Here is a 13,057-nt window from a genome sequence, read left to right on the forward strand (position 1 = left end):
AGAAGTGTGCCTCCTGTAGGGACACTCTAGCAGAGTCATGGACAAAGGTTTTATGTAGGGACTGCATACAGACCTTAGTCAGGGAAAGGGAGCTGGAACAAGAGTCTGGATTAGCAGCCTCTGTTAAGGAGCTCTCATCCACCTTTGCATCTTTCAAATCTTTTTGAAAAGTTGCAGCTCCCCGCTGTTCCCACCCAGGTTACAACCCAGCCACAGGCTCAGGGCTCTGCACCTGCCACACCTGCTACTACAGTTACGGCCGATGATCCTGCAGGCCCTTCCCAGGTGGAACATTCACTCCCAGATAGTTCCACCTCTGATTCCCATGTGGGTTCAGAAGGAGAGGACCAGGACAAGGAGTCCAGGAAACCCTCCAGATATAAATTATCCCTGGAGGAGGTTAAGGACCTCTTGGGGGCAATTTACACGACCCTCGGCATTCAGGCCGACAAAAAAACTCTAACCCTCCATGACCAAATGTACAAGGGTCTGGGGGAACAGAAGAATAAGGTCTTCCCAGTACATGAGGTACTGATTGACACTATTAAAAAGGAATGGCAGGATCCCGAAAGGAAACCTTTTTTTCTAGATTTCTAAAAAGGAGATTCCCCTTTTTGGATGATCCCACGTCTATTTGGAACAAAACCCCCAAATTAGACGCGGCCTTCTCCCAGGTTTCCAGAAACAGATTTAGCGTTTGAGGACATGGGAACCCTGGCCGATGTCATGGACAAGGGGATGGATTCCCTCTTGAAAAAGACTTGGGACTCTACAATTGGGAATCTAAAGCCAGAACCTGGCTGTTACAGTTGTGGCCCGCAACTTAGAGCATTGGCTCTCTAAGATACAGAAGCACATTGAGGCAGGAACGGCTAAGGAAACCATCTTATCCTCCTTCCCTACAATCCTGCGAGGAATTGCCTTCATAGCAGACGCCTCAGCAGAATCAGTCCGCATGTCGGCAGCGCTGGCTAACTCTGCCAGAAGAGCCCTCTGGCTCAAAACTTGGCCAGGCGACAGCGCCTCTAAAACCAAGCTATGTGGGATACCCCTTACGGGAGACCTACTCTTTGGCCCAGGTCTAGAAACAGTTCTAGACCACACGGCAGACTAAAATAAGTCCCCCCCCCCCCCAAGCAGAAGGCCCCGGTGCAGACAAAGGGGTTTCATCCCCAAAGACAAAAGGGAGCTCCCAAACCTGTAGGGCAGAAAAAGGCTTGGACGCCTAAGGGCAGGGGCAGAGGAGGGGCGATTTTTTTTTTTTTTTGCCCTCCTGACCAGCCCCCTAAAAACCCATGACTCCCCAGTCAGGGTGGGAGGAAGACTGGTGTGGGCCTTTCTCCCACAGTGGGAGGCAATTTCCCCCAACCGGTTCATCCTGGCAGTCATAAGAAGGGGGTACCGTCTGGAATTTGCAAGACCACCCCCCAGAGATACCTGGTCACACAGCTACCCAAAGGCAAGGAAAAATCCGAAGCCTTGCTGGGGGCCTTAAGGGAGCTGGATGATCAAAGCGTAGTCCTCAGAATCCCAGAGAGGGAGGAAGGGGAGGGATTTTACTCGCACATTTTCGTTGTGAAGAAACCCTCAGGAAAATTCAGATTAATTCTGAATTTAAAACCTCTGAACAGAGCCATTGCGTACAAAAAATTCCGCATGGAGTCGATATTCAGTCAGAGCCCTTCTCCCCCACAACTGCTTTATGGTATCTCTGGACCTCCGATGCTTACCTACACGTCCCGATTGCAGAAAGCTCTCAGTTTTCTGCGACTATCAATGCCCCGTATATTTACCCTGGCAGAACCTTTGGCATTTCTGCGACTCCAGGGAGTGTCCATTATAGCCTACCTGGAGGACCTGCTTCTATTTGCAGCGTCTCCAGAGCAGCTATCCAGAGACCTGGAAATGACAAAAAAGGTCCTAACAGACCTGGGGTGGCTACTGAACTTGGAGAAATCCAACCTCATCCCGTCACAACGTATCGCTTACCTGGGGTACCTGTTGGACTCAACTCTTATTTAAGAGTGTTTCTCCCGATGAAGAAGGTCTTAAAGCTGGACAGAGCAGTGGCCTCCCTCCAGGGCAGTCAACAGGTCTCGATAATATCTCTGATGTCAACACTAGGGTTGTTGACGTCTACCCTCACAGCAGTCCAATGGTCAGGTCTAGACTTTCGCCCCCTGCAGGCCTTTGTTCTAAGTGTCTGGGATCACAGTCTAGAGGTCCTAGACACCTTAGTCCAGGTACCAGATCAGGTAAAAAGATCCCTTTGGTGTTGGATGAAGGTTACAAACCTCTTGCAGGGACGTCTGTGGCTTATCCCAGTCTCTCTGGTGTTAACCACAGACGCAAGTGGCAAAGGCTGGGGGGCACACCTGGGATCCCTTCCAGCACAGGGCATCTGGAAGTGCGAAGAAAGAACTAAAGAGATTGTCCAATTGGAAGGAGCTGAGGGCACTTGGTCTAGCCCTTAAGTTTTTTCAGGAGGAACTCCAGGGGCACCACACTCAGGTGAGGTCAGACAATTCCTCGGCCGTGGCTTACTTAAACAAGCAGGGCGGCACGAGAAGCGGAGTTCTGTCGCGCTCTCTCTCTCTCGCGCTCTCTCTCTCGCGCTCTCTCTCTCGCGCTCGCTCTCTCGCGCTCGCTCTCTCGCGCTCGCGCTCTCGCGCTCGTGCTCGCTCGCTCTCGCGCTCGAGAGAGAGAGTTTTCTATCTGAAACTTCCTCAGAACTGCAGGTAATAGTACTTTTGTCTCGCTCTCTCTCGCTCTCGCTCTGTCAGCAGTCTTTTTGAGAGGAGAGAAAAATGTGATGGCAGACTTTCTCAGTCGAAGACAACTGAGAGAAAGCAAATGGGCCCTCAATCAGGAAGTCTTCTGTCTCTTGGCCAAGAGATGGGGACCACCGGAGGTGGACCTCTTTGCGTCAAAAGAAAACTCGAAAGCTCCCTGTTTTTTCTCTCTAAACAAAGGAGAGGGAGCACGGGGGGTAGAAGCACTGACCCAAAACTGGCAGTTCAGAATGTGTTGCGCATTCCCGCCACCGGTAATATTACCTGCAGTTCTGAGGAAGTTTCAGATAGAAAACACTTCCCTGATCCTAGTGGCACCACATTGGCCCAAGAGGGCATGGTTCTCGGTCCTCAAACAGCTGGCGGTGGATCCTCCCTTATTCCTACCACCTCGAGAGGATCTCCTCTTACAGGGTCCAGTCCTCTGCCCGCAGGTACACAAGTGGAAGCTAGCAGCGTGGCTACTGAGGAGGCCATACTAAAATCTAAAGGGTTTTCAGAAGGATTAATTGCCACCCTCCATAGCAGGAAAAAGGACTCGCAGAATTTACAGAAAGGTTTGGCTTCGCTTTAACAAATGGTGCGTAGGATGTTCCTGTTCAGTGCAGAGCCCCACAGCCATTCTAGAATTTCTACAGAGTGGAGCAGATAAGGGACTTTCTGTAAGTACCCTTAAGGGTCAGATTTCAGCACTTGGTGCATATTTAGAAAAACCTCTGGCCACTAACCCTTGGGTAGTCAGGTTTTTCAGGGCTCTATCTAGACAGAGACCATCTCAGGGCCCACCATTCCCCAGTTGGCACCTGTGCTTAGTGTTACAGACCCTCACGGGTGCTCCCTTTGAGCCTTTAGACAAGTGTCTACTAAAGGAACTGACCTTAAAAACAGTATTTTTGGTTGAAGTGACCACTGCTTGGAGGGTCAGCGAGATAGAAGCCTTGTCTATTGGACCCCCTTTTTGCGTTCTTTTTCCGGATCGGGTCGTTTTTAAGACCGATCCAGCATTTTTACCCAAGGCGACTTCGAAATTCCACAGAAGTCAGGAAGTAGTTTTACCTTCCTTTTGTCCTAACCCCTCAGATGAAGGGGAGTTGCGGTTTAATACGTTGGATGTCGGGAGATGCATCCTGCATTATCTAGAGCTGTCAAAAACATTTAGGAAGTCACTCATTATTTTATTTTCTGGGGCCAAAAAAGGATACAAAGCGTCTCGACGCACAATTGCCAGATGGCTTGGAGTAACCATTGGGCAGGCATATACTTTAGCTGGTAAAGAGATCCCTACAGGGATAAAGGCACACTCTACCCGAGCTTTGGCAGCTTCTCAGGCAGAAAAGGCTGGAGCAACGCCAAAACAGATATGCAAGGCAGCAACATGGTCCAGCTACGCCACTTTCGTAAAACACTAGAGTGGATCTGGTGTCGGCAGGCGAGCAAGCCTTTGGGCGAAAGGTTCTGCAAGCTGTAGTCCCACCCTAGCTGGTAAGTGCTCGTCTATCCTCTCAATAGTGGCTGTCCAGAAAGACGAAAGGGGAAAATTAGAGTTACGCTTACCAGTAACGTCTTTTCCAGTAGTCTTTCAGGACAGCCCTAGTTACCCACCCGAATGAATGGGGAAGTCTCATAAAAAGACCGTAACGCAACATAATGATATGTAATAGAAAGTTATTAATGTGTTCTTGTGTCTCCCCAGCTGACCGGAGGTGATCTTAAAAAAACTGAGGTCTGGCAGGGGGAAGTGAGAATTTATGTGCTGGCGTAGTGTTTCCTGAGGAAGAGGAGGAGCCTATCTCTCAATAGTGGCTGGCCTGAAAGACTACTGTAAAAGACGTTACTGGTAAGCGTAACTCTTTCTTTTTTTTTTTTTTTTTATCTTTAAAGATACATTTTTTCACTGTACATGCAGCTTCAGAGTTCAACAAAGACCTTGTTTTAAAGGTATTTTTACTTCAAAGTTCAATATAGTACATGAATACTGTAATAAAATAATACGGTACAACATCTGGCGAATGAAGAACAATCTGTGTTGCATAAAATGTTAAGATTGCTGTTTATAAAGTGGGGCCTATTCATCTCCTGAAATTAAATGGAGATGGGTAAATAATGTATTTACAGAACTAATGCAGAGAGAATGTAAAGGTTATGGCTTAGGGTGTTAATGTGGTGATCTTTTATGTGTCTCTGACGTAGCAATCTAATCCTAGTTTTTGTCTTTTTTTTTTTATTTATTTTTTTTATATATATTCTTGCAGAAGATGGGGTTTTGGATCTCTCTGTAAAAAGTAATGGCACTAGACTTGAAGAAAGCTCCAGAATCAAAAATCTTAAACTTGAGTGAGTAGCAACTTCACTTTTAAATGGAACTTATTCTTTTACAAATTACACATCTGACAAACCTACTGTGGTGTTTTAGCTTGCTGCTAAATTGTCTGTCTGCATGTTTCTAGCACCTTTCTGCAATGTTTTGTGTTTTATGGAGAGAATATAGTGGGGGTTTTGTTTGGGGGTGTTCATATGGTGCTCATTTTTGTAAAATGTAGTGTTAAGCAATAGCGTTTTTAGCAGATAAGGACAATGACTATTAGCAGCAACCCACCAATAGTTCTAGCAGTAAGTAATAGTATACGGTATTCAGTTTTAGTATGATTAAACATAAGCAAGTTACAGTACTGTTACAACTGCTTATGTATGGAATTTGCATATTTTTCATTTTTTTGCACTGTAAAATCTCTATAGAAAAAACACCTGTCATGAGAAAATTATGTAGCCTGTTATTGCTAAAAATCCTGCTTTTAAAAAAAAAAAAAAAAATTGAGAATATATCTATCTCTTGGTTCCCTGACTGTGATGACCGTGCTTTGGCTTCAACACCAAATGGTTGTGGACATAGGATTGTATACATATAACCAAAAACCTGGCATGCTATACGCAGCAGCACTGTCCCTCTCCCCTGGTGTAATTCTCCCCACATAATTTGCCAGACATTCAGATGTCAAAACATTTTTACCTTGCATTTACTCTGTTTATCTGCAGAATAAGGGAATGACCTTTATACTGCATGTGCCAAAGTAGAAAAAAAGAATAGCTTTTTTGCAAGACGATATTATTATACAATGTTACAAGTGCATCGTCTTTGCCCTGCGTATATAAAAAAAAGCAAATCTAAAGGTTCCTGTGTGACAGTCTAAACAAATTTCAAATCCAATCAATTTGTGATGCCCAAGTCTCAGAAGTAAATAAATGAAAAACTGCCTTTTACCTTCCCTGGTTGAACCAAATCCTCAATTTGTTTTTCACGTGCTCTCCTCCCAGACACTGCAGCTCACAGTGAAAATGTTTTACAACAGAGGCAACCATGTCCTCCCAAAAAGCAGCCTTGTTCTAGGTCTGTATATTAAATGTATTGAAGCCAGACATTTAGAATTTTCAGACACAGGCCAGCAATAGCGACCCCTGTACTTTATTTTTTATTTATTTTTTCTTATGACAGGCGTTTAACAATATTAGTAATTTGATTAGTAATCACAAATGACAGATTATAAAATATTATACAGTATAAAACATTTTCCTTTAAATGTGTAAGCAGCAATATTTTTGTGATTTTTTTTTTTAAACTAGATTTTTCTGACTATCAAAGAATAGAACAGGGTTGTTTTGCATCTTAACATGCCATACACTATTAAATGCTTCAACTCCGTTTTCACACTTTGGTCCTAAATTTTTACATAATGCCGAGTTTGAAAATACCTCAGCTCAGTTAACTTGTTCCAGCTACCAGATTTGTTACACTTGTGCTGGTTTCATTTTCTTTAATTTCTTTCCACTAAACTAGTTTTCTAGTTGAACTATCTAAAATGTTTTTTATATTTTCATGTGTGTTTGGATCTGTGTGTGTTTTGCATTTCATGTAGGGCTTTTTGTGATTGTATTTTGCGTGTGTGTGTGTGTAAGACTTTGTTACTGCAGCAAATACTTTAAAAAGGGGGTTTACTCTTTTATTACTTGTTTAGCGGTAACGTCACGTTTCTACTAACAAAAAGTTGACTATTAAGGGCTTACTAATTGCTTAATTTAAAATCATAAGTTTGGCTCCGCAAGCAACTGTCAGCTGGAATAGTATGCACTTAAATATATACCAAATAAAATCTTTAGCAGATGTTTTTGATCTCTTGACTGGGTTGCTATAGAAGCCATCGTACAATTGACAGTGTCCAAGCAGACGTGTAAAGATTTCTATAACCTCTAACTTCCACGTTTTTGAATAAAAACTTTATCAGAAGCGGTGATGTTACCTAAGCAAGGAGTTTTAATAAAGGAGTGGACCTTTCCATACCTGTGTACACGTCTCATGCATCCGTTGACCATCGTTTCATTCCATTCATCCAGGAGACTTCAGAGAGAGAGAGAGGACTATTTGGACCGAAGTCCTGAGTTTGCAGACGGTTTGCTTTCAAAAGCATTGAAGGATATTCAACTGGGAACACTGGATATCAACAAAGCAGCCATACTTTATGGCATACCTCAAAAAACTTTATTACTTCACTTAAAAGCCTTATCAGCAGGCAAGCCTGCAAATTTTAAAAACACTCAAAATTGTAACGATGGGTATTTGTACAAAGACAGCACCGAGACGTGTGCTGTTTTTCAAAAAGTCGCCCTGTGGGCAAAGGCTCAGGCCGAGCATACAGAAAAAAGTAAACTTAGTCTACTTGAAACTGCGGAACTGAAACTCCCAACCGCTTCCAGTTACCTCCATCAGTTAACTCTACAGAGAATGGTTGCTCAATTCAAAGAAAAAAAGGAAGTTTTGCATTGTGAATCTTCAGTTCCCACTGTACAGTTAAAAATTCCTCAGGTACGAGTGAGCTCTGTGCCCAAACCACAGCCTGACCCCTCTGGTCTTCTGGATGTGATGTATCAGGTTACTAAAACCTCGGGAGTTATGGAAAATTCATCTCTACAAAAACTTAAAAACATTCTTCCCAAGCAAAACAAAGTTGAATGTTCGGGAAATCTAACACGTTCCAACGTCGATTCCTATGTTCATGGAGACCTTTCTCCTTTGTGTCTTAATAACAAGAATGGAGTTGGCGACACATCTTCTGACAACCCAGATGATGACCGGAAAGACAAACAGCCAAGGAAAAAACGGGGTAGATACAGACAATATAATCATGAAATTATGGAAGAAGCTATAGCCATGGTAATGGGTGGGAAAATGAGTGTTTCTAAAGCACAAGGAATTTATGGTGTACCTCACAGCACTTTAGAATACAAAGTCAAAGAACGGTCTGGAACACTGAAGAACCCTCCGAAAAAAAAGCTTCGACTGGAAGACCCTAATTTGTACAATGTTGTTAATTCAGGGACTGGTAACTCCAGAAACAGTAGCACGTCTATGTAGATGTAATTTAAAAATGTTGACTACTATAATCCGTGTGTATTGTTACACACTTCTACTGTACACGCAAGTGAGTGTGACCTAACATACTCTGCCGAAACGATACAGTTCTTAACCACATTCATGCCTTTAAAATAGATTATTCAGGGTTTTCACTGTGGACTAATTTTTTTTGTTGCACACTTACTACTGATACTATGTATTAAGCATTTGTTTTGCTTAAATAGGTAAAAAATCAGGTTTTATAGGTCATAGTTAACAGCAGAAAACAAACTATGATTAACACTACTTACTACAGTACCAAGGTTTAAATCACAACTTCCACTCCTTAACTTTTGACAGTGGTAGGACGTTTCGTATTCTAGCTATCGTTTTTTCTACTCCATTGTTTTAAAATCCCTCTGGATCACCTATATGACAAGAGCTTGTGTGGAAGCGTGCAGTATTATTTCAATGCAGAATAAGTGTCCTATCTTTTAGTATCCACACATACTAAGATTTAAAGAGGTTTGGTAGAACACATTAATTCAAGTGTATAATACTAATTAAATGTTGTAAAATACTGCATTTTAATTACATCCTTTATCAATGGGATGGACAGTTAACAAAACAAAAAAAAAATCTATTTCAGTAGTTGTAGAAAGTCACTGTTAAAGGGACTTTAAATAAACTATAAAACACAAAATATTTAACTTTATGAAAATTTATGAAACTTTTTTTTTTTTTTTTAAAAGGAACTATGTTAAGACATTTGGAATGCAGGTTAGAGCATGCTCATATTGTGCACAAGATAAGCTTAAAACTTGGGTAATTTTCCCCCCTCAAGTGTTGTCATACTCATGCAATCAATGAACCTCAATGTAACTGTTTATGTATTTGCTGCTGACATAGTTCAGAAACCATTTCATTATGGTTAAAGTTGAATTTCCCCAGACCAATTTTAACTTTTTTGCTAATGACCAAACCTGCAAATTGTTCAGGGTTTTGAATATTCAAAACCCCCTTAGACTGAGTTTTTTTTTTTTATGTTGTAGGATGTAGGTTTGTTTTCTAATTGGTAATCTACCATCACAGAACACTCCATTGTTGTGGGTTGCAAGGCATTACACTGTTTCTTACCTCTGAAATTCAGACTATTTTCATACATCAAATTTTTATTGCCGTAGCTTCTTGGGAAAATTGAAAACTACTATGAGCAAACATTATTTTGCACGTATGCACTTAAATTTAGTTTTGTACAGTTTTACATGCATGGGTTTTGATTACTTAAGACCTTCTACAGCTAAATGTTTTATTTTTTTGCAAAAAGCGATCGATCTCATGCACCAATGTAACTCTGTTTTGATTTAAATGTTTTAAAATACATAAAAATGTCTTACACAGTTCAGGTAATATCAACTTCCTCAACCTTTGCTGTGAATAAAATATCTAAGGTAACCAGACAACCTCTAAGTAGAATTAAATAATAAAAAAAACACAACAGAATTCCTACTATCAGGGACAGTCTTTTAGTAACAGCCGTCACTAATTTTATACCCGTACAGTTTGTAGTATTTATTTTTAACTTCATATGGATATTTTATCTGTTTTATGCATTGGTGGTATAACACACAACTTTAAAACACATTTGTCTATATTTCAAGTCCGTCACATTCAAGTACTTTTTTATGTATAATTTAATCGATGCCTTTTAGGTAAAACAATCAAATGTATTGCTCACTGCGTTACACAACCGAAGGTAGAGGTAAAACCTTTATTTTATTTTTGGCCTGTTTGAATGTTCTCAAGATCTTTTTATAATGAAAAAGAAAGAAGAAAAAAAAAAGCTGTGCCTCCTGTTTTTAAGACTACTGATCGGTAAAATTGTTTAAACCATTTCTTGCAGTTTCTGACTATTTTATATTGCATTGTAAATTAACCTACCGAAGATGATTAGCCGTTTACAGTAATATTCCAGTTTGTGTATTTTTTTATTTACAGACTTTCCATTGTCACTTCCATTTCCAGTAATTTGGTATAACTGCAGTGTGTAGCTGGCTTGACTTTCAAAATATTTTGTTAACTATATAAACTTAGGCAGTGAGTTCTATTTATGCATAAATCAATTGCACTATAATTCATGAATTATTTATTACAATATTTTCTAATGAATTTCCTGTATCTTGTCACGTGATGTTAATGTACTGTAATTCTGTTTTTCTTTGTGTTTATCAACCTAAACCTGATTGTATGGAATTGTTTGGTTAATGTATTAAGTTATAATTTATTATAAAGCACTTCACTGCTTTTCCACATACATTTAAAAAGAGAATGATTATTGAGCTAATCTAAGTTAAGTTAATGGTTATTCATCACATTCTAAAGAAAAATCTTGCATTTATATCTTGCTAAGGGTTTTTTTTTTATATTGTGCATAGTTTAACTTTTTGTCATATTTGTGGTTATTGCCAATTTCAATGTACAGATGTAGAAGAACGTTTCTCAACTTGTTGCATTTGTATCCAGTATATACTGTCATGTACGGGTAGAGAAACCTGTTCTTACCTATCCTCAATCTAGACCAATAACACAGCACTGTGCTCATTACTGAGTACTTTTCCTCTGACCTCAGCATTGTATATTATTAAATACAGAATTTTTCATTTTACTTTCATAGTCAGTGTTTTTTTTCCCCCCCTGTTGTGTGTATGTAGTAAATTGTTTAAAGCTGAACTCCAGGCAAACGTCTAAATACACAAATTAAATGGATACAAGCAGAGGCGTTCCTAGGGGGTTGCGGTCCACCCCGGGTGACACCCGCTAGAGGGGTGACACCATCCTGATTAAAACATTTTTTTTTTTTTAGCTGACATGTGGGGGGGCGCCTCCCCCCGCGACTGCAGCGATGATCGCCGTGGTACAAGAGGAGGGGGGTTGCGGGGTGATACCGCAGCACCATCCATTCTCTCCTCTCACAGCCACGGGCTGTTAGCGGCAGTCGGCACACAGGCACAGCCCCCTCCTCTCTGAATGGGGAGGGGGGGTGTTTGCACCTAGGGGGATTTCACTGAAGGGTTGGGGGGGATGTACTAAGGGGGTGTTTGCACTGAGGGGGTTTTCACTAAGGGGGGTTTGCACTGAGGGGGGAGGTCTGCTCTGAGGGGGGGTGTCTGCACTGAGGGGGGGTCTGTGTAACATGCAGGGGTCCAGAGGTGCAGGGTGTAATGTAAAAGGGGTGCAGTGATGCAGGGTGCTGTGTAATGTAAAAGGGTCCAGAGATGCAGGGTGCTGTGTAATGTAAAGGGGTGCAGGGTGCTGTGTAATGTAAAGGGGCCCAGAGGTGCAGGGTGCTGTGTAATGTAAAGGGGCCCAGAGGTGCAGGGTGCTGTGTAATGTTAAAGGGGTCCAGTGATGCAGGGTACTGTGTAATTTTAAAGGGGTCCAGTGATGCAGGGTACTGTGTAATTTTAAAGGGGTCCAGTGACGCAGGGTACTGTGTAATTTTAAAGGGGTCCAGTGACGCAGGGTACTGTGTAATTTTAAAGGGGTCCAGTGATGCAGGGGGCTGTGTAATGTAAAGGGGTCCAGAGATGCAGGGTACTGTGTAATTTTAAAGGGGTCCAGAGATGCAGGGTACTGTGTAATTGTAAATGGGTCCAGTGATGCAGGGGGCTGTGTAATGTAAAGGGGTCCAGAGATGCAGGGGGCTGTGCAATGTAAAGGGGTCCAGAGGTGCAGGGTGCTGTGCAATGTAAAGTGGTGCAGTTGTGGAGAGGGGTACACAGTAGTAACAAAAAGATATTGAAGGATGCAGAGGTATGCAGGGGGCGCACAGTGGGGTGTTTTTACATTTTAACGTGGGGGGGGGGGGGGTGCCAGATATTGGATCCGCCCCGGGTGCCAAATGCTCTAGGTACGCTGGATACAAGAGAATGGTTTTACCTAAAAAGGATTTACATTTCTGTCCATCCAGTCCTAGGATTTACACCGCTATTGGATACCGGATTTTTCTCTACTGTAGTTGAGTTACACTTATGGTTCTTGTCTCTCCCCCCCAGCCTGTGACTGGACAGTAAAAGGATAAGCAACAGAATGACATTCTGTGCTTGTCTCCAACCAGCATGCTCCTTATTAGCACATGAGCACTACTGATTTGGCTCCTTTATTTTGCTTGCTTCTCCCAGTCAGGGCTTTGCAGTGTAAGAAATTGATACCAAGTCAAAAAAATAAAATAAAACAATAAACCTTTTAGTTATGTATTGTTTTTTGCATTTTTATTATATGCATGGAGTTGTCTTTACCATGCAACTTCTTCAGCCTTTTTAAATGTAATCTGATTAAAAATTACTGTTTTAGTCCGCAGCCAGCTATGATCGTCTAAGACCAAGAAAAATGTAAATACTGTATACTTGATTTGGGGAAATGGTTAAATCCCACATTGTGTTACCACACATCTTCCTCCCCCCCCCTTTTTTTCTTTGTAGTTCTACATTTTCCATTTATACAGAGTGCCCTAGTTGCCATAATTATAAGCGTACAGATTGCCCTTAAAGTCTATTAATGTGATTGCCTCTCTGCTTTTCCCATAAGTTCTTCTCATACCTAAATTCTGGCACTAATAACGGGACTACTAGACAGAACCTTTCATTTAGCATATGGGGAGGGGGTAGTGTCCAATGAAGTTAACAAACTCCCTTATACATGTCATAATATCTTTTATTTTATATATATTTTGTTTTACTCAAGTAAATTGTAGTTCCACTTTAGTTATAAACCCGGTATAACCACACCTTAGCTACAGGTAAGCCTATAATAAGGCTTACCTGTAGGTACCATGAATTTCTCCTAAACTTGTACAGTTTAGGAGATATTCACTTGTGCTGAT

At 41.5% G+C, this 13,057-nt stretch overlaps 1 protein-coding gene across 1 annotated transcript in view; it reads left to right on the forward strand.

Moving 5' to 3' along the window:
* Window positions 1-10,840, forward strand: part of LCORL (ligand dependent nuclear receptor corepressor like) — a 79,724-nt gene extending 68,884 nt beyond the window's left edge. Inside the window, exons 6-7 of the mRNA XM_040335200.1 lie at window positions 5,045-5,126; window positions 7,179-10,840. Of these exons, the coding sequence (XP_040191134.1) occupies window positions 5,045-5,126; window positions 7,179-8,196 (1,100 nt within the window). The 3' untranslated portion in view covers window positions 8,197-10,840. The remainder of the gene's footprint in view (window positions 1-5,044; window positions 5,127-7,178) is intronic.
* Window positions 10,841-13,057: the final 2,217 nt, after the last annotated feature.

This window comes from Rana temporaria, chromosome 1 (assembly GCF_905171775.1).
Source record: "Rana temporaria chromosome 1, aRanTem1.1, whole genome shotgun sequence".
Taxonomy (NCBI): Eukaryota; Metazoa; Chordata; class Amphibia; order Anura; family Ranidae; genus Rana; species Rana temporaria.